We start from the raw sequence: 22807 nt of genomic DNA, 5'->3' as shown, positions 1-22807 counted from the left end.
GGGAGGCAGCAGCCAGCCTCTGTTCCTGTGTCCTGGGAAGCTGGCGCCCACCTTGGTGTACAGAGGAGGCGGGAAACCCTGACCAGCCTAACTCCAGGGCAGCAGACCCCACCTAGGACGGGCAGCCTGCCACAGAGGGCACCGTGGCCCAAGGGGCCATCCACCTGGGGCACCCTATGGGGAACCCTGCCACAGGGCATTGCCTGAGGGCTGAGAGCACAGCCTCAGCCCTGGTGGGGTCTCCAGTGCTGGCATCCTCTGTCTCGTTGGGTGGCAGTAGACCCTACCATTACAGCTTCTGCCGGGGAACTGGGGTGACCAGAGGTTATGGCCATCAGGCTCTTCATCCAACCCCTGCTCCTGACTGCCTCCCCTCCCCCACCAGGCATTACGACATCCGGAGAAACGACGACATTATAAACTTCTTCAATGACTTCAGTGACCACTTGGCCGAGGAGGCCCTATGGGAACTCTCTTTGAAAATTAAGCCCAGGAACATAACAAGGAGGAAAACAGATCGGGAAGAGAAGACCTAGGAGCCTTGCTTTGCGAGGAGAGTGCTCAAGGTTCTTGGAGCCTGAGGACCTGGGGCCTGCCCAGTGGGCTGCAGCGTCCCAGCCTCAGCCTGGCTCCGCTGTGCTGGGCAGCCCAGAGCCTGCCAGCAGCTTCCCGCCTCCCTCCCTGCGGCAGCCCCGGGGTCCAGTGGAGCCGGCAGGCGGGTCTCAGTGCTGATTTGTGAACCAGTGGTTCCCCCTCCTCACCCCCCCCCCCCGTTGGGTTTTTTTTTCCACTTTCACCTCCACTGTCCCCTCTCACCCTTCCCCGGACCCCTCCAGCCTGGGAGCAGCACAGAGAAGTCAGCAGCAGACCGCACCCCCACCCAGGGCCAGGACCCTTGAGTCTCCTGAAATGGCAGGCAGTGGAGGCTGAGGACCCTCTGGGCACACTGCCCTCCAGGACACCTGGGAGAGGGGAGGTGCAGCAGGGAACAGAGGGCCAGGGGCAGGCACCTCTTAACTTTCCATTCCCTGAGTTTCAATGTGGAGGGTGGAGTGAGTGTGGCTGGCCCAGGAGGTATGACAGGTGGCCTTCAGCAGCCCTGGGCTCAAGTCCTGGTTCTGGCCCAGGCCTGTCCTGCGTCCATGCCCCACAGGCTGCCCTGCTGGTCCTCGAGCACCTGTTTCCCCTTCAGCTCCCCAGCGCAGGCCCCCAGGCCCCTGCCCACATCATCCAGGCTCTGGGAGCAGGAGGACTTTGTCGTCACAGAAGCTGAGCAGGGGCGTGGCAGAGCTGAGCCAGTTGGGGCTGGGGGGAGGAGTTCCCGCTGTCCTGGGGAGAGGTGGGCAGCCCCCTCCGCACTTGCTGTGTGCCTTAAACTCCATCTCCTGTTCCTCCCTCCCCACAGGCTTCCCTCCTACTTTGTCCCACCCTGGGGTCCAGCAGGCTGCTACACAGTGCTCCCCGGGGTGCCGGCGGGAGAGGCCTGCTGCAGACATGTCCCCAGCTGCCCAGGAAAGCAGCCCCCAGGAAGGTGCCCGCCCCTTCCTTGTTGAGCCCCTGGCTGCTGCCAGGGCCCAGCAGGCAGGGTGCAGGTGGGAACCCCTGTGCCCCCCACACCCCGCCCATTCTGCATGATGCGCTCACTTCTCCCAAGAGTGGGCTTTGGTCAAGTGAGCACCAGATCTAACCGAGCTTCCCCAGCCCCGTTTCCACAGAACAAAAGGTAGAAAGCAACCACGTTGCTAAGTCCTTCGTGGATTTTAAGCAACTTTTATCAAGAAGAAAGTCGGGGCTGGCGTTTTTGTTTTTGTTTTGTTTTTTTTCCTCTTTTGTCTTTTATTTGTCCTGTAAATAGAGGGAGGAGGTCTGTGAAATATCACTGAGCGCCCTCTCTGGCAGCAGCCCTGCTGGCGGCTGGAACCTGTCACTTTATTATTTAAGGAGTGTGTGTGTGTGCAGTTGGGTTCCCTAGCAGTGTTGTGCGGGTTGGGTCCGGTTTATTCCCTCTCGGGTGAGTCCTTTCATTTCAGCCCCTGCCTCTTGCTGCCCATCCGTGTCCAGCCCTGAGTGCTGCTGTGTGTGTGTGGGGGGGGGGGGGGGCGTCTATGCACACAGGGCCCAGGGTGTGCTGACCAGAGTCCTCCCTGCCTTCTGAGAGCCCAGGAGTCTCCTAGCACAGGCCACTGCCAGTGCTGTGGCAGCGAAGCCCCAGCCCGCTCTGCCCACAGGACAGATTCCTGTCTGCAGCGGGCAGTCCACCCGTCCTGGTGAGAGCTGGGGGGTAGGGCCTGGGGGAGCCACTTCCTTAATTCAGAACAGACCCGCTGCCTGTCCCAGAGTGCCCAGGCCTCCCCTGCACTCCCTGCAGAAGTGCCCAGGCTGTGGACAGGCAGCACCAGAGGACAGGGCACCCTGGGGAGGACAGTGAGGTGCATGTGTACCTCATTGGCCGCCATGCTTCCCTCCCTCCTGCCTCTGGCTGTGGCCACACCCCAGCACTCAGGGCTGGGCCTAGTGCAGGCTGTTTCTTGGGGGGCCAGGGGGCATGGTGGGAATCGATCTTCACCAAAGGACATCAGCGAAGTGAATGGTCCAGTTCCCTGCGGGTGGGTGGAGCCAGGGAGAGGCAGACACATGGTGGCTGACCTGAGCCCTGCCTCAGAGCAGTCTCCTACCCTGGCTGCCCCACAACCTCCCTAATGTTACATTGTAATATACAGCCCCCCACTAACCCCTGATGGTGGCATCTTCCTGCAGACATTTCAAACATGTAACTTTTATATGAAAGAAAAATAAACAGGTGAAAGCTGTCTGATGGCCTCTGCACCAATGCTACGTGTGCAGCATTGGCACCCCACTGCCTCTCTGTGGCCTTGGATTGCTGGCAGGGTCCTGGGGGCTGAGGGCTCAGGTTGGTGGTCTCAGTGCCCAGACCTGCTGAGTGGGATGAATGGCACCGCTCCTTTCCAGAACGCTCCCCTCGGGTCTTTGCCCAAGAACTCTCCCATCCCAGGGTCCTGTGCAAAGGGACTTTTCTGCAGTGGAGTTCAGGGACACCAGTACCCTAAAGCTCTGTCTGCAAGTTGTCTTCTGCAGGCCTGTGTCTGCTCTGCACAAGCAGCCACGCGAGGGACAGCACAGCCTCTGTGCCTTCATGGGACCAAGCAAGGGGCTCCCTGGGCTCCAGGCGCCCTCTGCCCTGAGTTGGACTGTGTCTTCCCCACACAGAAGGAGGACATCCACCGACTCCCTTTCTTAGGCTGTGGTGTGGCTCAGTGGTAGAGCTGGCCAGCATGTGGGAGGCCCTGGGTTCCCTCCCTAGCACCACCAAAGAGAAAAGGAAACTCGTCTCCCTTTCTTTACTACCCTCCAGAGCCATGCCACATGCCAGCACCCCGCCCGCCCCCAGGTCCCCACCCCCAGCACCTTATACACAGGCCATGCACCTGAGTGGCGGCACGCAGGATGGCGGGAGCCTGCGGGAGCCCACAGGAGCCCTCTGGCACTGACCCAGGGCCTGTCTTGGCTTTGAGCCCATGGTGGCCTAAGGCCCAGGGATCTGTCCCTCTGCCTAGGATGCTGAGGCCGGTGGGGTCCAATCAGGGAAGAGGAGGGCATCTCCTCCAGAACCGCCTCAGGTGATCTCTCAGTCACTCTCAGCACCTCCCAGTACCTCCCAGGCCTGAGACTGGAAAACGGGGACAGGCATAGGAGCACTGCTGCAGCCCCAGGCAGCCACTCCTGCCACTTCCTCCCAAGCCGGGGAGCAGAGGTGGTCCCAGACCCGACAGGTGTCTTCCCCACGCCACACCTCACACAGGGTGTGTCTGGTCACCTCTGCTTTCCAGGCACACCAGGCCCCTTGCCTGTGATCTCAGGGTCATAGGCATGTGCCATCCTGGGCTGGGTGCTTATGGGCTACTTCCACACTTCCCTGCTCAGTAACCCAGGCACAGAAGTGGCAGAGTCCCGAGGGGAGGAGACTGGATGAGACCAGCCCTGGCTTAAGCCTAGCTGCACTTTACAAGGATGAAGAGTGGACAGGAGCCTCTGAGCACTGGGTGCAGGGTTGATGGTTTCAGAGCATGGCCCCCGCCCAACGCACCATGGAGCCGAACAAAGGACAAAACCGCACATAGCCACACTGCTGTGTGAGCAGCCAGCCAGCCACAGAACCACTCAGGAGAGAACTATGCTCCGTGCTGAGCACATACACAATACCTTTCCCCCAAATAATGCGGCATAGCAATTTACCCAGTATTTGCATTTCATTAGGCACTCTAAGTCATCTAGAGATGATTCGAAGTCCATGGGAAGGTTGCAAACACTATGCCACCTTGTATAAGGGACTTGAGCCTCTGAGGCTGCAGTGTCCTCTAGGGTCCTGGAGTAGTCTCCCACAGAACAGAGACTGATCACCTCTGAAGAGGACACTAAAATGTGACACCCAGGGCTGAAATGGAGCTCAGCGGCAGAGCGCAGGCCTAGCTGCACAAGGCCCTGGGTTTAAAAAAAAAAAAAAAAAGCAACTTCCATTCATATTTTTTAAAAAACCCTTAGCTATCTAGAAATTTAAAATCTTAAATCTGATAAAGGCTACCTTCCAAAATCCTTTGCAAGCATTATACTTAATGGTAAAATGTTCAAAGTGTTTCCTTTCAAATCAAACCTGATGGGGCATCCCACTGTCACCTTGCCTGCTGTTGGGCAGAAGACGCTACGCAGCCAACATAGAAAGGAAAAGTAGCCAAGAAACTAACAAGCTCCTAAAGGTGCTTTGCTGTACACCCAGACAAAACGCAGCATATTCCTGTACAACAACAAACAGAAACGCCATCCCTAAAAGACCACATTTATGTTAGCACCACAAGTCTGAAATTTCTAGGAATTAACCCAACAAAAGACATGTGAGACCTTTATAAGGAAAATAAGGCCTGGTGGGCACTGGTGCAGGCCGGCAATCCCAGCCACTCTGGAGGCTGAGGCAGGAGGATCAAAGCCTGCATCAGCAATTTAGCAAGGCCCTAAGTAACTCAGAGATCCCAAGATCCCGTCTCAAAGTTTTAAAAAACAAAAAGGACTGGGGATGTGGCTCAGTGATTAAGCACCCTGGATTCAATCCCTGGTACCAAAAAAAAAAAAAAAAGGAGTTTAGAGCTCACCTTGTTTGGGTCTGAGACCTTGAGGAACCACTGTGGCCTTCTCCGATGCAAGCTGGCTCCCAGTCATCTGGAGCCTTCTTAGAGTCTGGATAGCTAACCCCAGGCACCAACTGGAGGAGAATGACATCATCCTAGGCCTCAAGGTATTTAATTTTCCACATACAATAAAAACAACTAGGCACTGGGGAATGGGGGAGACACAAGAAGCAAGGTCCTAAAGACCTCAGAAACAACTGGTAGAATCAGAAGGCTTTGGAGCTATCACCTGCAGATAAGAAGGCACAGTGCTTACTGTGTTCCAGGAGTAAGATTGAGAATCATGGGGCTGGGGATGTGGCTCGGGTGGTAGCGTACTCGCCTGGCATGCGTGCGGCCCAGGTTCGATCCTCAGCACCACATACAAACAAAGATGTTGTGTCCACTGATAACTGAAAAATAAATATTAAAAAAAAATTAAAAAAAAAAAAAAGATTGAGAATCATGGCAAATAACAGAGACATAAACAGGACAAGTGGAAGTTCTAAACAAAAACATATGTTAAACTAGAGTCTGGCACAGTCCAAGCCTGTCATTCCAGGACCCAGGAGGCTGAGGCAGGAGAATCACAAATTTGAGGCCAGCCTCAGCAACTAAGCAAGACCCTAAGCAATTTAATGAGATCCTGTCTCAAAAAATAAAAGGGGCTGGGGATGAGAGTTAGTTGTTAAGCACCCCTGGGTTCAATCCCCAGTACAAAATTAAAAAAAAGTGTATAATTGCCAGCTATAAAGGATAAGAAATGGGGTAATGGGGCTGGGCCGGGGCTCAAGGTAGGCAGAGCACCCATCTAGCATGTGTGAGGCACTGGGTTTGATTCTCAGCACCACATAAAAAATAAAGAAAGAAAAGAAAGGTATTGTATCCATCTACAACTTAAAAAAAAAAAACTTTTTAGGGGCTGGGATGGTGGCTCAGCGGTAGAGTGCTCGCCCAGCACGGGTGGGACCCGGTTCGATCCTCAGCACCAAATAAAAATAAAGGCATTGTGTTGTGTACACCAAAAAATACATTTAAAAAAAAAAGACTTTTTAAATAAAAAATTTTTAAAAAGAAGTGGAGTAATAAAAACTAATCAAATAGAAGGCAAGAAAAGCAAGCAAAAGAGGTGGGAGAAAGCAAAAATCACTATTAAATAAATTATCCATTTGAAAGATAGGCTGTCAAACTGTATTTTTTAAATCCTACATGCCATTAACAAAATGTGTCTGTCTACAATTAAAGGTACAGAAAGGTTGAAAGTTACAGAAAAAGATGTATTCTGCACCACCACCCCCACAAAAAAATGGTTAGCATAGCTATATTAAAATCAGAAGAAGTTGACTTTAAGGTAAAAACATCACTAAAGTTACAAAGGGATACTATGAAACTACCCTTGACAGGGTTAATTAACAATGCCTCAATTTTTAGTATTTACTTAAGTACGAGGCCTGGAGTATCCCCAGCAGAAACTAACAGATCACAAGGAGCAGGGATGAATCTGTGAACCAGCAGGAAGTCTCAACACATGGCTCTTACAAACATTGATGAAATCTGATCTTGCACAACGCTTCCCTCTAAAGAAGGAAAGGAAAGGAGGAAAGTCTCACTTCTTGTGATGAGACCAACATAACCCTGATACCAAAATCACAAGGAAAATCACAGGCCAGTTTCTCTCTCCCACACAACAGCAGGAATCACAAACACCAGGAGCTAACTGGTCAGAGTGTTCCAGGAAGAAGGTGCCACATCACGAGCAAAACAAGTTTATCCCTCCAAAGGAAAGTCATTCTAACACATGAAAATCGGCAAGAGTTACCACACTAGCAGGATAGTCCTGCTAATGTTCTCAGAAGATACATGAAAATTATTTAATAAAATTCAATGTCCATGTATGATTTAAAAAAAAAAAAAAACACTCTTGGAAAACTAGGAATAGAAGTGCACTTCCTTAATCTAAAAATAAATAAATAAATAAAAACCTTACAAAGGTTAATGTTGAAACCCTTCCTTTTGAGACTGGGAGGAAGACTACGTGGTTCACAGTCAGCACCCCTGTTTTGCATTGTATTCGGTATCCTCACCAGTGCAATAAGGCAAGAAAAATAAACAGAAGGTGCAAGAATTTGAAAGGAAGACAAAAAACTCATTATATAGTTGATAATATTGTATAAGCAGAAAACACAAAGGAATTTATAGATAACTTATCCAAATTAAGAAATAAACTTGAAAAGGTTGCTGGATACTAAGTCAATAGTCAAAAATCAAATTTATAGGGCTGGAGTTGTAGCTCAGTGGTAGAGCCTTTGCCTAGCATGTGTGATATACTGGGTTCAATCCTCAACACCACAGAAAAAATAAATAATAAAATAAAGGTACTGTGCCTTTACAACTAAAAAAAATATTTTAAAAATTTCAAATTGGGGCTGGGGCTGTAGCTCAGTGGCAGAGCACTTGCCTAGCATTTGTGAGGCACTGGGGTCGATCCTCAGCACCACATACAAATAAAAAAATAAAATAAAGGCATTCTTTCTATCTATAACTACAAAAAAAAAATCAAATTTGGGCTGGGGCTTTAGCTCAGTGGTGGAGCACCCACCTCGTACATGTGAGGCACTGGGTTCGATCCTCAGCAACACATAAAAATTGTCTCCAACTACATCTAAAAAAATTTTTTTAAATAAAACTTAGGGACTGGGGTTGTGGCTCAGTGGTAGAGCGCTTGCCTCACATGTGTGAAGCACCAGGTTCAATTCTCAGCACCACATATAAATAGATAAGTGAATAAAATAAAGGTCCGTCAACACAAAAAAAATCAAATTTATTTCTGTAGAGTAGCAAGCAATCAAAGTAAAAGAAACGAAGGGAGAGAGGGAGGAAAGAAGAAAGGATTATATTCATAACAGCATCAAAAGTCAAATACCTGGGGATACTTATGAAACATGCTATATTTCCACACCAAAAACTAAAAAACTATTTGGAGAGAAATGCTTTTAAAGATCTAAATAAAAGAACTCAACATTTGTATTAGAAAACAGCATTGTAAAGATGTCAGTTATCCCCAGTTAATCCACAGATGTAAAGCAATCACAGCCCAAATCCCAACTCTGTGTGTAAGAGAGAAGGAAACTGACAAATCTAGAAGGTGTTCTAGGGCCTAGGGATTTAGCTCAGTGGTAGAGCACTTGACTCTAAGGCCGTGGGTTACATCCCCGCACTATCAAAAAAAAAAAGAGGATGGGGGAGAAGGAAGGACAGAGGAACCTCGTTAAAATTCAGATGATTTAAAATAGCCAACCCAGACATGGAGGCACATGCCTACAGTCCCAGCCACTGCAAAGGCTGAGGCAGGAGGATCACTTACGCCCCGGAGCTGGAGACGAAGCTGCAACATAGTGAGACTCCATCCCAAACAAAGCAACCACCCAAATAAAAAAAATGGCCAAGATAAAAAGACAGAGTGGGAGGGGACCTGACCTCCCAACATCAGGACTTACTATCAAGCCCCATAATGAAGGACGATAACGACTCAAGGAAAGACAGCAGACGCCTGGAATCTATTCCAGAGGAGAGACAGAGCTGAATGTGAAAATCAGCCAGTAAAGCTGCTGATCTAGAAGACCATAGAAGAGTATCTTCATGACCTATGAGTGTAGACATTTTTGTTAAGCCACAAAAACTCTAAGCATAAAGGAAAAGACAAGCTTGACTACCTTTAAAACAGAATTTTCACTGGGCAAGGTGGTGCACACCCGTGATCCCAATGGCTCAGGAGGCTGAAGCAGGGGGATTGTAAGTTCAAAACCAGCCTCAGCAACTTAGCGAGACCCTAAGCAACTCAGCAAGACCCTGTCTCGAAATTAAAAAATGAAAAAGGGCTGGGGATGTGGCTCAGTGGTTGAGAACCTCTGGGTTCAATCCCTGATACCAATAAATAAATAAAGAGTGAAAGGGAGCTACCAAATGAGAAAGGGACTTGCAGTCCTGCATCCAGAACACACAAAGAACTCCACACTGACGGGAGACGCCTGTGCGCACAAGACTTGAACAGGCGCAATGTAAAGAAGGTGTCCGAATGGTGGGCGAACAGAGAAGAGGCTCCGCTGGTTTCGTCATCAGAGAGGCTAAGGAAAACCACTGAAAGGCCAGGACCCTCCAGGAGAGCCAGAGGTAGGCGACGGCCAGATCCCAGCAGGAGGGGAGCCCAGAGACCCTGGAACTCCCATTCTCTGCTCCGATGCCCATGATGCAGACTTGGAACACAGCTCAGCAGCGTCCCCTGGGTCTGGATGTTAAGATGTTCACAACTAAGCTCAGAAAAGCCTTTTTTTTGTTGTTGTTTTTTAACCACTCCAGGCCCAAGCCCCTCTGGGTCACATTAGGGGGATTCTAGGACACACAAGTTTCCATGCCTGGAATCAGGATGCAACCAACTCAATCACAGTTTTTTCAGAGTTGCCCTCAACCTTTCAGATTTTCCCTAGCTGCCTCTCTCCTGTGGCACTCTTGTGTGGCTCATAACTATGCTACTGATAAAAACATGGCCCCCACATTGGACTGCAAGCTTCAAGTAAACACTTCAAGGCCACTTCTTCACTACTGTGAATCCCCAAACTTAAATTCCTGGGTCCAAAAGCCATGCATATTTTTTTCTGTTATTTTTGAATTACACAATGCACGAATGAATACATCCTGTTTTAAAACTCAGCAATATATTGCACAAGCCCTCCTAGGCATTCCCTCCACAAGAGCAGCCAGGATCAGCAGTTTGGAATTGCATCCTTCAGACCCTGTTCTTGCACTTACATGCATACGTACGTGCATAAATTACACACACACAACCAATGGTCATAATTAGTTAAAAGCATAAAACTTTTGCTGAAGCAGGAGGACAGCAAATTTGAGGTCAACCTAACAACTCTTGGGGACCCTGTCTCAAATTTTAAGAAAGGGCTGGGGATGCAGCTCAGTGGTAGAGCACTTACCTCGCATATGCAAGGCCCTGAGTTCCTCTTCAGCAACACACAAACACACACACACACACACACGGGAAAAATTTCAAATCCCACTCACATCCCATGTGTAAATGTATGTTATTAACAGATACCATGAGTCTGTTTTCCATAAAGCTTATGGCAGAACACACCTGCCAGTAACAGAGTGAGGTCAGCAGTCCCCTCCGACTCTGGGTGTATTCCGCCTCTTGCTTGTGCCCAGCCTAATGCACAACAATCACCCTCCTGGTTTGCCTCTGCAAGAAGCTCTCCCTTTCACGCTGTCCACCATGCTCCCCAGGAGACAACGCTTTCCTAAGCGCCCTCTTTTTGGGAGGGGGGGCAGGTTCCTGGATTGAACTCCAGGGCACACGACCGACCGGCCGGCCGACCGCTGAGCCACATCCCCAGACCTGTTTTGTGTTTTATTTGGAGACTGGGCCTCTTGCTTAGTGCTTTGCTGTTGGATTACTGTAGCTTTATGGAAGTGTTGATATCTGGTGAAGAAGCTCCTCTCAAACTTTTAAAAAATTACGAGCAAGTTTTGCATGTTTTTCTTGGATGACTGTTTAAATCCTTCTTTAGTCGTTGATGGTCCTTCATTTTATCTATTAATAAGCTGAGAATCAAAGCCAGTGGCTCCCACAGGCCAGGCCACCGCTGAGCCCGGGCCCAGCCCTTGTCTTCCATGTTCATTTTTGTCTTTTTAGTGAATTTTCTTGGGTTATTCTGCTTTGTGGTGCTGGGGATCTGTCCCAGGGCCTCTGTGAGCGGCAGCCCTCTCCCACTGGGCCAGCCCGTCTTTGTCACATGTTTAAAGCATGGCTTTCTTGTCAGAACGGCACTAACTCTACTTAATAAACGTTTCTATGATATTACACCTTCCTACCCTAGCCTTTTTTTTTGGTATTTTGGCGATTTTAATTATCAGATCCCAGACCTTTTTTGTTAAATTTATTCCTGAATTTTGCTGCTTTCATCATTACCATGAGTGGATCTTTATTTTATTAATTTATTTATTGGTACCAGGGATTGCGCTAAGTTGTTTAGGACCCCTCTAAATTGCCGAGGCTGGACTTGCATTTACAATCCTCCTGCCTCAGCCTCCAGAGCCACGGGAGCCTGGGATTACAGCAGCTGCACCAAGCATGACTGGAATTTTAAATGTCCACGTCTAACTGGTTGTTATTATTGACTTTATTTTGTTATTTTTATTTATTTTTGTGGGGGTACCAGAGATTGAACTCAGGGGAACTTGATCACTGAGCCACATCCCCAGCCCTATTTTGGTTTTATTTGGAGACAGGGTCTCACTGAGTTGCTTAGTGCCTCACTTTTGTTGAGGCTGGCTTTGAACTCGAGATCCTCCTGCCTCAGCCTCCCAAGCCGATGGGCCACTATTGACTTTTATAGCGTTACTTTGTATCCAACCACTTCACTGCACTTCACACCAGTTGTTCTTTCTTAGGGAAGCTGTAGTTTTCACGCCCTTTCACTTTCCCATTAGCTGGAGGGTGGTTGCCTCGCAGAGCCGCTAGAGGGCGTCCGCGCCGCGGCCCTGGCTCTCAAGCCTGGTGCCAGTTCCCCTCGCCCAGCCAGGAAGGCCTCAGAAAGGCAGGATTCCGGGTTCTGCCTGCTGAATCAGATTCTGCACTTTAACTAGATCCCCCAGAGGTCGGTAAGCACTTTGGACCAAGAAGCAGTGGTCTAGAAGGTTTCCCATTCCAACTGGGGAGTTCTGAGGACGGCTGGGGCTGTCGGATTCTATCAAGTACTTTTTCAGCAGCCACCTAAAAAAAAGGTTTCCTCCTCCTTTTTGTAACTATCATGCATTTGGGGGCTCCACTTCCCACCTCTGCACCAGCCCTGTGTCCCAGGACGCGAGGCCACCCCATAATCTCCAAGCTGCTCTTTCTCGCTTCCTCATTCCTGTCTCTCCAGGGTGGCGGGAGGCCAGGCTGCACTGGGCTGGCCTTGTGCCTCAGCTCCTGGTGGCAGGGCACACAGTGGCCGCTAAGAAAACCTCTGACTTAATCCGAGCTGCCATTCTCTTAGGGTTCAGCCTGGACACCCCGACTCCTCTGTCTGTGGATGGATTTTAATCTTGGAAAAAACAGGGGGTCATTCCAAGACCACAGCTAACGGGATCCAGGCACCTACAAGAGCACCTGTGTGCAGCTCTACAGCTGTCCGGGGGCAGCAGGGTGGCCTGATCAGGGCAGCCCTCCCCAAGTGGGGACCCAGCCAAGCCCCAAACACTGGGCAACACAGGTGGAGACAGGAGAGCAAGCAGAAAGCTCAGATGGGTGCAGCAGAAGCTGCAAGGCCCGCAGGGAGGGGGGGAGCCGTGACCTAGCTCCCCGGAGCTGCGCAGGCCACTGCTAGAGCTGTGTGCCAACAGAGTCCCAGAGAGTGGCAGGGCAGGGCAGGGAGCCAGAGCCCAGCAGTGGGCAGATGTTACTGCTTGTCCTGGGGGGGCCAGGGCAGCGTGAAGCTCCGCACAGGGCATCATTTTTGTTGACTGAAACTAGTAGCTTAAATTTCTGGGCATGGGCTCAGCGTGGCAGGCCCCGTCTCCTGGCCCGGTGCTGGGAGGAGGGCCCAGCCAGCCGGGGTGGGGAGGAGGTCTCCTCCCCACTCTCCCCGGGGAGTCCGCACTGGCAGCTCCATCACCCAGCTGGATGGAGGTAGGGGTGGCTGGAGGTGGCAGCGTCCTTCCAGATGGCTCTGAAGACAACATTGGTCCCTTTGATGGTCTCCTAGGGACAGGGGTGAGACCAGAGTGCCAGGAGGCCCCAGGAGGAGACACAGGGAGACAGGGCTCTGGCAGGTCCTGTCCCAGGGTAGGTCTGGTCTCTGAGGCCACCTTAGGTTAGGACACTGCCTGAGCCTCAGTGGGCACTGATGAGGGCTGAGGCCCAGCCACAGTCTGGAGGGCTGCAGAGCCCACCCTCTTCTTTGCCCTCTGTGGGCGACAGCTGGCCACAGGGGAGGGAGCAGTGTCCACAGAAGCAGGGCAGCCGGGCCCCTTATCCCTGGGACTCCTGGCATCCCCGCAGGAGCTGCAGCCTCAGGGGAGGTAGAGGGCCACCACAACATAGATGACCCAGCTGGTGGACACGAAGACCCCAAACAGCAAGCTGAAGAGCACGAGCGAGCGGGCCTTCCGCGAGGTCTCCTCGGCCTGGACGAGATCGCCCCTGCCCAGGGCTGTGCGGGTCTGCAAGACAGGACCGGAGCAGGGTGAGCGAGCCGGAGCCTCAGGCCTCCCCGCACCCCTGGGCTCAGGCCTGTTCTACAGACTGAAAACAGACACCCCAAGGAGGTCAGGGACCACAAGCCTGCAGAGATAGCCCGGTCCCTGCCACTCAGCAGCCCTCAGCCTCATCTCCCGCAACCTCACAGTGACCCAGGTGGGGTCCTCATGCCGCCACCCTGCACATGAGGAAAGGCTCTGGGTGGCAAAGTGACGTACTGGGCCTCCACCTCTGGGGTGGAGCCAGAATCAGGCAGGCCAGTGCCTCAGGGTCCCACCTCCGAGCTGTCCTGACAGCTGTCCTCTCCCTGCAGTCCTGGCTCGCTGATGACTGGGGCCAGACAGCAGAGCAAGGCCAGGGCTGTGACCAGGTCAGCCTGGAGCACTGGCCCCCAGGGGCTTGTCTCTACTGGAATGTCCCAGCGTTGGCATCACTGAATCCCCAGGGCCTCTTTGCAGGACATATGGTCAGCAATGTCACGAGGAAGGAGGGAAGACAGTGAGATGGAGGGCGGATGGGCAAGGTGATGGCCAGAGCCCAGAGGAAAGACGGTGGTGGGTGGAGGAATGGGGCTGGTGGGTGCAGAGGGTGTGTGGATGGACTGACGGATGGATGGATGGGTGGATGGATGGGTGTTAGCAGGTCATGGTGGGTGGCTGGAGGGGTAGGTGGGTAAACTGGGCAGCCAGATAGAAGGATAGATGGAGGTGGAGGGACAGAAGAGTGGACTTTACCACCTGTTAAAACACAAGCCACCACTGGGGGAACACCTTGGGCCTTATCAATCATTCACACCTTCATTGCGATTTGTATTCTTTGTTTCAAGACAGGGTCTCGTCAAGTTGCTGAAACTGGCTTCAAATTTGTGATCCTCCTCCCTCAGCCTCAGAAGCTGTTGGGATTACAGGCATGTGCCACCATGCCTGGCTTTTGAATTGTTTTAGCAGAATTTTCCAGAGTAGATCTTGAGCAGTGGGGGGCACAGACAGGACAGGGGAGGAGGTCCCCACACAAGACGACAACAGAGCAGAGATTCCCAATTCCCACCCCTCCTGAGAGATACACCAGAGGCCCTGTTGCTGGGAGAGGGGCCTGCAGACCTCCAAGGGGACTGACTGCAGGCTGCATGCAGGGAAGGGCTGGGCCCACCCCCACCTACCTCGTGGGAGTACACAATGGCGATCAGCCCAGTGAGAAGGCAGCAGAAGAGGGTCACCAGCACCGACTCCATCATGTAGTCCTTGGGCAGAGGCCTGTGCTCCACTGAGGGGGGGCCTGGCACAGCAGCCAGAGGGCTGTGGTACTGTGGAAGCAGGGCCACAGTGGTAAGGGAGGCCACCAAGCCCCAGACATGCTCCCAGCCTCCCCTCCACTGAGGACGGGTCCCTGAGGGGTGCAGTCAGGGACCTATCTGCCTCTCCTTCCTGCACCCTGGCCGCTCAGCCCCAGGGAGTCCTCTCGGCTCCCCTTCGCACACTGCCTGGTCCAGGCTGGGGCCACAGCCCCACGCCCCCACCGCAGCCCCAGCTCTCTCACTGGCAGCCCGGGCTGGGCTTTTCTTTAGGGAACTCTCCCGGGTGGGCCCCTGAGCCGGAGCCCCTGGGCGCTCACTGCGGGTGCCGCTTTCTTCCCTTCCCGGCCCTGGAGCCTGCACCTGGGCCTGCACCTGGCCCTTCCTCCCGGAGACTCCTATTCACCCCTCAGAGCCCAGCGCGCGGGCCCCTCCTGGGGAAGCCGGGCGCCTTCCGCGCTGCGGCCCTGGCCCGGCGCCCGGGTCGAGGGGCCGCGGGGGGCTGAGCGCGGGCGGCTCACCGCGGGGAAGGGGTAGGCGGCGGCGGGCGGCGGGAAGAGCGGGCCGGGCGGCGGGTAGAGCGCGGCGGGCGCGGGCTGGAGCAGCAGGGGCACCTGCGGGAAGGGCGGGTAGAGCGGCGGCGCGGCCTTGGGCTCGGGCGGCGCGTAGGGCGGGGGCTCGGCCTCGAAGCCGATGGGCGCCCCGCCGCCGGCCGCCGTGGGCCCCGGGCCGGCCGGGCGCTCGGGCTGCGCGGGGGCTGCGGGCGCGACCTGGGCATCCCCGGGGCCCGGCCCGCTCCCCGCCGCCGCCGCGCCCTCGCCGGGCCCGCCGTCCTCGGCCAGCAGCTGCGGGCGGCGCGGGAGCTGCGGGAGCGCAGGGCGCTCGGGGGGCGCGAGGCTCCGGGGCTCCTCCGGGGCTGGGGGCGCGGGGCCCCGCGGGTCCTCCGGGTCTGCGGGGCTGTCGCCCCCTTTCACTTCGGGACCTAGAAAGAAAGGAGGCTGTGAGCCCCAAGAGGCCACCGGGCCACTTGGGACTCTGCCCCTCACGCCCCCAAAACGCAGTCCCTCCGGGGGGACGAAGCAGACCCTGTCCCACCGTGGATGTGCCAAGCCCCGGTTCTCTCCGGCAGGGTCTTTACTCCAAGGGCAAGGAGCCTCTGAGCCCTGTCCCAGCTGCCAGGATCAGCCAGGGCCTCAGCTCCAAGACACCCACACCCCGCTGCGCACCCCCTCTGGAGTCTGGGCTTGGCCCTGTGGCGTCTGCGGGCAATGGGACACTGACAGCTTGCAATCAGGACCTTTAAACCGCATCTCCAGACGATCAGGGGAGGGATGGGGAGGGATGGGACCTTGGTAGTGGAGCATCGGAAAGGATGAAAACTTGGGGAGGGGTGGGATGGCCGCACAACATCGGGAATGTGCTTACAGGCCCTCTCTGTGCATTTAGAAATGGGGAAGGTGGTAAATCTCTCCAGCTGGCTACAACGAAGAGCTCCACACAAAATACAAAACCACCACCGGAGGGCACTGGAAAGTGAACAACTACAGGCAGATTGTGGAGTCCACGCTGAGAAGCAGCTTCAAGAGCAGAGTTTCAGTTTTCCAACTCTTTCCTTCCAAGCTCTGGCTCCAGCCCCAAAGTCACAGGATGGGACATGCAGCAGAAGGGGTGACTGAAACTTCAACAGATGACCTGTCATTCCAGCCAGAGGAGACAGGGAGGGCCCTTGCAGATGGAAAGAGCCAGAAAAGGGCATCTCCTACTCCTGTGTGGAGCTGGGTAACCAACCTGTTTGCTCAGGACTTTCTTAGATTTACCGGGGAACTCCTGATTCTGGGCAAAGTGGGATCCTCATCACTCCAGAAGGAAGCTCCCAAACCTGGGATTCACCCTGGCTGCGTGTGCAGGGGAGGAACCCAGATCTACATAATGACTAGAAACCCAGGAGCAAAACAGGCTGTGGAGTGAGCCAACCAGGTGACCGTGGCAACCATGCAAGCCAGCATTTCCAGAGCATTCTAAAGGCACCAAGAACCTGCCAGTGTAATATTCACCACATCCAGGGCAGATCCACGGTCATTTCCATATAAAATAGAATTAGGAAAATATGACTGATCCTCAAGGCAAAGATCATCAATAGACGCCAATTCTGAGATGACCAGAGATTGGACACCAGGACCTAGTGTCCAATATATATCCATCTGGGATAAGTTCTCAGCAGAAAATTCGAGTTTTGTGTTGTTGCCGTTGTTGTTGTTTAAAGAACCAAATGGAAATTTTGAACTAAAATTTCATAATTTCTGAAATTAAAAATGCATTGACTAGGGCTGGGGTTGTAGCTCAGTGGTAGAGCACCTGCCTTGTACGTGTGAGGCCCTGGGTTCCATCCTCGGCACCACATAAAAATGAATAAATAAAGATATTGTGTCCACCTACAACTAAATAAATATTTTTTAAAAAAAATGCATTGACTGGACATCAATAGAAGCCCTGAAGAAACAAACAGAGTCAATGAACTTCAAGACAGACCAATCAGAAGAAGCGGGGGGGGGAACTGAAAAAAGAATCAACAAAGACTTGGGGAGTGTGTGGTAATACCCACCAGGGCTAGTGTGCCCGGGAAAAAGTTCCAGAAGACATTTTAGGGAGAATATTTTTGAAGAAATAATGGTTGCAAAATCCCCAAATTTGGTGATAGATAAATATAAAGATTTAGGAAATCCAAAAAGGGACTCCGTGGGGAAATTACGCTTAGCTCCATCATGATTAAATTTCTCAGAATCAAAGATTATAACAAAGCCTTGAAAAAGGGCAGAGGATGCCAGGTCGTAGGCAGAGGAAGAACGAGAGAGCCCTGCACACATCTCCAGGAGACCACAGGGGTCAGAGGACAGTGGGTCAACCTGTGCTGAAAGGAAAGAGCCGCCAACACAGAACCTGATAGCTAAAGAAAAACCGGGCGCGGTGGCACACGCCTGCAATCCCAGCAGCACGGGAGGCTGAGGCAGGAGGATCTCAAGTTCAAAGCCAGCTTCAGCAAAAGTGAGGTCCTAAGCAACTCAGTGAGACCCTGTCTCTAAATAAAATACAAAACAGGGCTGGGATGTGGCTCAGTGGTTGGTGGTTGAGTGCCCCTGAGTTCAATCTCCAGTACCAAAAGAAAGAAAGAAAACACCCTCCAGGAAGAGGAATGCTTGAGCTTTCTGTTGCATAATAAACACATCACCACAAAAATAGTAGTTAAACAATACTAATACGAGATTAGTGTTTTATTTAACCAAGGGATGGGAATCTTGGGGGATCATCTTTGGAATTCTGCTTACTGCAAGTAAAACAAAGACAATTCTCAGATGAAAGAAAACTAAGAGACTTGCCATAAAAGAAAGAGCCAGGTGTGGTGGTGCACGCCTGTGACCCCAGCTGCTAGGGAGGCTGAGATGGGAGGATAGCAGATTCAAGGCCAGACTGGGCAACTTTGTGAGACCCTGCCTCAAAAGTAAAAAGGGCTTGAGGTGTAGCTTGGTGGCAGAGCACTTGCCTAGCATGCACAAGGCCCTGGGTTCTATCCCTGGTACCATCAAACAAACAAAAACACAGACCAGTATCCTTCATGAATAAAAAGAAAAAAATCCTTAATTAAATAGTTGCATGTCAAACGTTAAAAGGAATACATGGGCTGAGAATGTGGCTCTGTAGCCAGGTGTTTGGCTGGCATGTGTGAGGCCCTGGGTGTGATCCCCACCACCAACTCCTGCCCCAAATCACAAATAAACAGGACCATGCAAAATAGGTTTAACATTTAAAAATCAGTCAATATATTAGAAGAATAAAGAGAAAAAATATAGAATCATTTCAATGGATGAGAAAAAAGCATTTGGCAAAATCCAGTGCCCATTAGCAAAGATACACACATGAATTTTTTATCAATAAGAATAGTAAGAACATACTCAAATTGATAAGGGATATCCATGAAAGAAAACCTTTAAAGGTAAAAGACTGAATTCCTCCATCCTGCCCAAGATCAGAAACAAGGTAAGGATCACCATTTTCTGACTTCTATTTAACTTGTTCTGGTGTCTTGACCATAGCAATAAAGCAAGAAAAAAATGTATAAAGAAGTCTTACCACTCTATGATTCAAAGATCTCAATAAAAAAGTAGATGAAATACATGTAAACCCTTCACCAAAGAAGATATTTGAATGGTCAATAAGCATATAAAAAGATGCCATTGTCATTAAGGAAATACTACAAGAAGAGATCACCACACGCCCATTAGAATAGAGACATTATATGGGGTCTTTGTTGCCCAGGCTGGCCTTGAACTCCTGGGATCAACTTATCCTCCTGTCTCAGCCTCCAAAGTAGCTGGAAATATAGGCTTTCACTCCCATGCCCAATCCCAGTTAAATTTTTAAAACAACAAAACTGACCTTAGCGTATGTTGGGAAGGGTGTAAGATAACTGGAGCTCACACACAACTGCTGGTGGGTAAGTGAAACAGTATCACCAGTTTGAAAAAAACTTGACACTTCCTTCAAATGTTAAACATACCTCTACCATATGATCCAGCTATTCCACTCAAGATATTTATCCAAGGAAAACATATGACCACACAGATTTGCTCAGGAATGTTTATATCACCTCTCTTGGTAGTGTCTCCAAACTGGAAACAACACACATATCCATAAAAATGAATGGATAAGTCATTTGTGCTGTCTTCATACATCTGAAATGGACCCCAGTGATTCCAGTTTCATGGAACTGGTGCTCTTGGGGAACCCTCCCCCGGAATAGGGGCTGCATGCATGACTTGCTCATGAAGAGGACACAGCTAAAGACACAGGATATCCCTGCTAAGGGTAGGGGTCTTTGTTTTGTTTTGTTTTTGGTACTAGGGATTGAACTCAGGGGCACTTGACCACTGAGCCACATCCCCAATCCTGTTTTGCATATTATTTAGAGACAGGGTCTCACTGAGTTGCTTAGCACCTTGCTTTTGCTGGGGCTGGCTTTGAACTCTCCATCCTCCTGCCTCAGCCTCCGGAGCCACTGAGATTACAGGCCTGCACCACTGTGCCCATCTAGGAGTAGGATTTTAAAAGCCTGTGGCTCCTCCTCACTTGCTCTCCGTTCTTGCTTGGTGTTCCCTCTCTTTCTGTTTCTGGTAACTCCAAGAGGAAGTAAGGCTCTGTGAGAAGCCCCACGCAGAGGCCCATTTTGCATGGGCCCTCACTCCACAGCTCAGGAGGAGTCAAAACCTGCCAACACTCAGATGAAGGAGTTTGGAAGCAAAGCTTTCAGCTCCTCCTGAGTCTTGAGATGAGCACCAGTAGCTGGTGAGGAACTCAGAGGCCAGGTAGCTAGCTCAACTGTAGCCAGATCCTCACCTATAGAAACTCTCCAGTAAACACTGCTTATTGTTTTAAGCTTCAAATTTGGGAGTAACTTGTTATGCAACAACAGCTTACTGATACAACTTCTTAGCAATCAAATGGAAATGAACCCTTGCCACAACTTGGGTCTATCTCCAAATCATTATGTCAAGTAGTGAATCCAGCCAGGGGCACAGACCTGCAAGCCCGTAGTCCCAACTACTCAGGAGACTGAGGTAGGAGGATGGCAAATTTGAGGCCAGCCTCAGCAATTAAGTGAAATCCTGTCTCAAAATAAAAAATAAAGAAGTCTGGGAAGGGCTGGGTTGTGGCTCAGTGGTGGAGCATCTCCCTGGCATGTATGAGGTCCTGGATTTGATCCTCAGCACCGCATACAAATAAATAAAATAAAGATCCATTGACAACTAAAAAAATATTGCTAAAAGATGGGTTCTGGGGATGTGGCTCAGTATTAGGGCACTTGCCTAGTGTGTATGAAGCCCTGGATTTCATCCTCAGAACCACAAAATAAAAATAAAAATGCTTGCACATTGGGGCTTGACATCTTGTGTTGCTGGGAATCTGCGCCACAGCCAACCTTCCAGCGGGGCCAGGGAGGATAAGGTACCCCAGAGGATCACCTGTAAGGATAAGATACCTCAGAGATCCCCTGGCGATCCCCAGACCACCTGCCCAGGTGAGCTAGCCCTGACAAGCAGGTGTGGCACAGGAGTGAAATGCTCTGAGCCCTCGTGTCCCCATCTGTAAAGTAAGGATAACATTAATAGTGATTTTAAATACTATCAGTGGGGCTGGGGCTGGGGCTCAGTGGTAGAGTGTGGCCCCCATGTGTGAGGCCCTAGGCTCCATCCCCAGCACCAAGACAACCAAAATAACAGGGAACACAGACCAGGCTGCTCCAAGAGCTCCTCTCTGCTGTCCTCACCTGTGAGTGCTTCTGTTTTTATGATGCATTTTACAGTGGGGAGCTCAGGCTCCTAGCAAGAGCCTCAGCAAGTGAGATCCCTTCTGGGGTGTTGTCACAGGAATGTCGAGACCCTGCCCCAGTTATCATAACAGAAACCACAGTTTCCTTGGATCCCGCCAGGGCAAATACCTGGCCCGATGGCACCGAGATAGGGCCGCAAAGTAAATAAATCTGCGGGCAAGGCGGCTGGGCCGTGGTCTGGGGTTCTCAGGTTTTGGACACCTGAGCCTGGGACATTCCAGCCAGGAAGGGAGGCCTGGGCTACAGCCTGGGCTGCAGAACGGGGATGAAGTTAGGGTCTTGGAGAGACCGCCAGCCTTCGCTGCCACCCTCCCGGCAGCATCCCCTGGCTCAGGTGGCAGATGGGATCTGGGTGCACTCATCCCAGCTTCTGCAGGTCAGGTCAGCGGGCCGGAGGTGGCAGTGGAGGGCATCAGGGCTCCGCACCGTCCCGCCACCACCGAGGGCAGGTGTCTTGTTTCCCGGCTCGGCCCCTTCAGTGCTGGCCGAGGCGGAGCCCTTAGCCAGTGCCACCTTCCTCTGCCCGTCTTCTCCGGGCCTTCCATCCCCGCCTCCCACCTCTCTCGGTCTCTGCGGCAACTCGCCCGCGGGCTCTTCACCCGCATCTTCCTCCCTCTCTCTCTGTCCCCCTTGTCGGGGTCCCATTCCCCTGCTCTAGGACTTCAGCCTGGCCAGAGGCGTGAACAAGATCCCCAGATGCAGGACGCCACAGGGGACGCTGGGGCGGGTGGGGAAGGCCCCGGACGTGCGGGGGGAGGCCAGGCCAGAGTTCCCGAACTTTCCACGGAGCATCCCGGTGCCCCCCGTCCGGCCCTGGGCAGGGGTTCCGGGCGCCGGGCGCCCCCTCCTGCGCCCTCCCGCACCCACCGGGCGCCCCGCGCCCGCCGCGGCCCTCACCTGCGTCCATGGCGCGAGCGGCGTCCGGTGCGCGCGGGATGCGCTGCTCCCCGCCCGGCGCCTCCCGTCGGGCCGGCTCGGCTTGCGGCGCCGGCTCGGGTTTCCTGGTGCCGAGAGCGCGGCCGGTTAATAATTGACCGCCTTTGTTTGCCGACGGCTGTGTCAACACTTGGCTCCTTGCACCCCGCACCCGGCGCTCGGCCCCAACCTGCCTCGAGGCCCGAGAGCGCCGCGGCGGACCCCGCAGGGCGGCACCGTCTGCGCGGGGACTGCGCAGCGCTTTGCGGAGTGGGAGGGGCCGGGGTGCTGGGGAGGCCAGCGGCCCAGGCGATTGCCCCCATGAGGACTGGGGGAGGCCCCCAGGAGAGGGACGTCGGGGCTCCCCGGCCCACCCACCCAGCCAGAAGAAGGTAGAAAGGTGGATTTTCATGTGAAATTGGAGATTTAGAACTTTGTGCAGGAGACTTCCCCCCCGAAATGTACCCGACTGGGCACCTGAAGCAGATCCCAGTCCGATCACCTGGAAACACAAATAAACAACTCTCGCGCCATTTTTTTGCATCCATAGCTGGACGTGTAGGTATGGAGGGAAATCCCCAGGAGCCGAGAATGCAGAGGCAGCAAACAAAGATGGGCCCGGAAGCCATTGCGCCTCTCAGCGGTCTCAGAGGTCCAGGGCTTGCGGCTTACCCCAGGAGTGGACAGGAGATGGAACTCCGGGTCGGTGAGGCAGAGCGATAGGACCAGGAGAGGTGAACAGGAAGCAGAATCTGCCTGTGGCTTCAAGAGGTGTCAGGGAAGCTGGGTCT

General features: G+C 52.5%; 2 protein-coding genes across 16 annotated transcripts in view; one reads left to right on the top strand and one right to left on the bottom strand.

Annotated features, from left to right (window-relative positions):
• Nucleotides 1-2810, top strand: part of Rapgef1 (Rap guanine nucleotide exchange factor 1) — a 123880-nt gene extending 121070 nt beyond the window's left edge. For all 15 annotated transcript variants that reach the window (XM_046452007.2, XM_046452002.2, XM_046452006.2 and 12 more), the window contains one exon: nucleotides 386-2810. In XM_046452007.2, the coding sequence (XP_046307963.1) occupies nucleotides 386-536 (151 nt within the window). In that variant the 3' untranslated portion in view covers nucleotides 537-2810. The remainder of the gene's footprint in view (nucleotides 1-385) is intronic.
• Nucleotides 2811-8532: 5722 nt separating this feature from the next.
• Nucleotides 8533-22261, bottom strand: Prrt1b (proline rich transmembrane protein 1B). The gene is made up of 4 exons (XM_046452023.2): nucleotides 21999-22261; nucleotides 15241-15701; nucleotides 14588-14731; nucleotides 8533-13391 (listed from the first exon to the last, which is right to left on the bottom strand). Exons 1-4 carry the CDS (start codon nucleotides 22006-22008, stop codon nucleotides 13242-13244), a joined length of 765 nt encoding a protein of 254 aa, XP_046307979.1. The 5' UTR covers nucleotides 22009-22261; the 3' UTR covers nucleotides 8533-13241.
• Between the last annotated feature and the right edge of the window lie 546 nt (nucleotides 22262-22807).

Source organism: Marmota monax, unplaced genomic scaffold (assembly GCF_021218885.2).
Source record: "Marmota monax isolate L192 unplaced genomic scaffold, Marmota_monax_Labrador192_F-V1.1 WCK01_AAM20220418_F8-fsc00020, whole genome shotgun sequence".
In the NCBI taxonomy this organism is placed as follows: domain Eukaryota; kingdom Metazoa; phylum Chordata; class Mammalia; order Rodentia; family Sciuridae; genus Marmota; species Marmota monax.
Note: the sequence above shows the minus strand (reverse complement) of the source record. Positions and strands in the feature narration are given on the sequence as shown.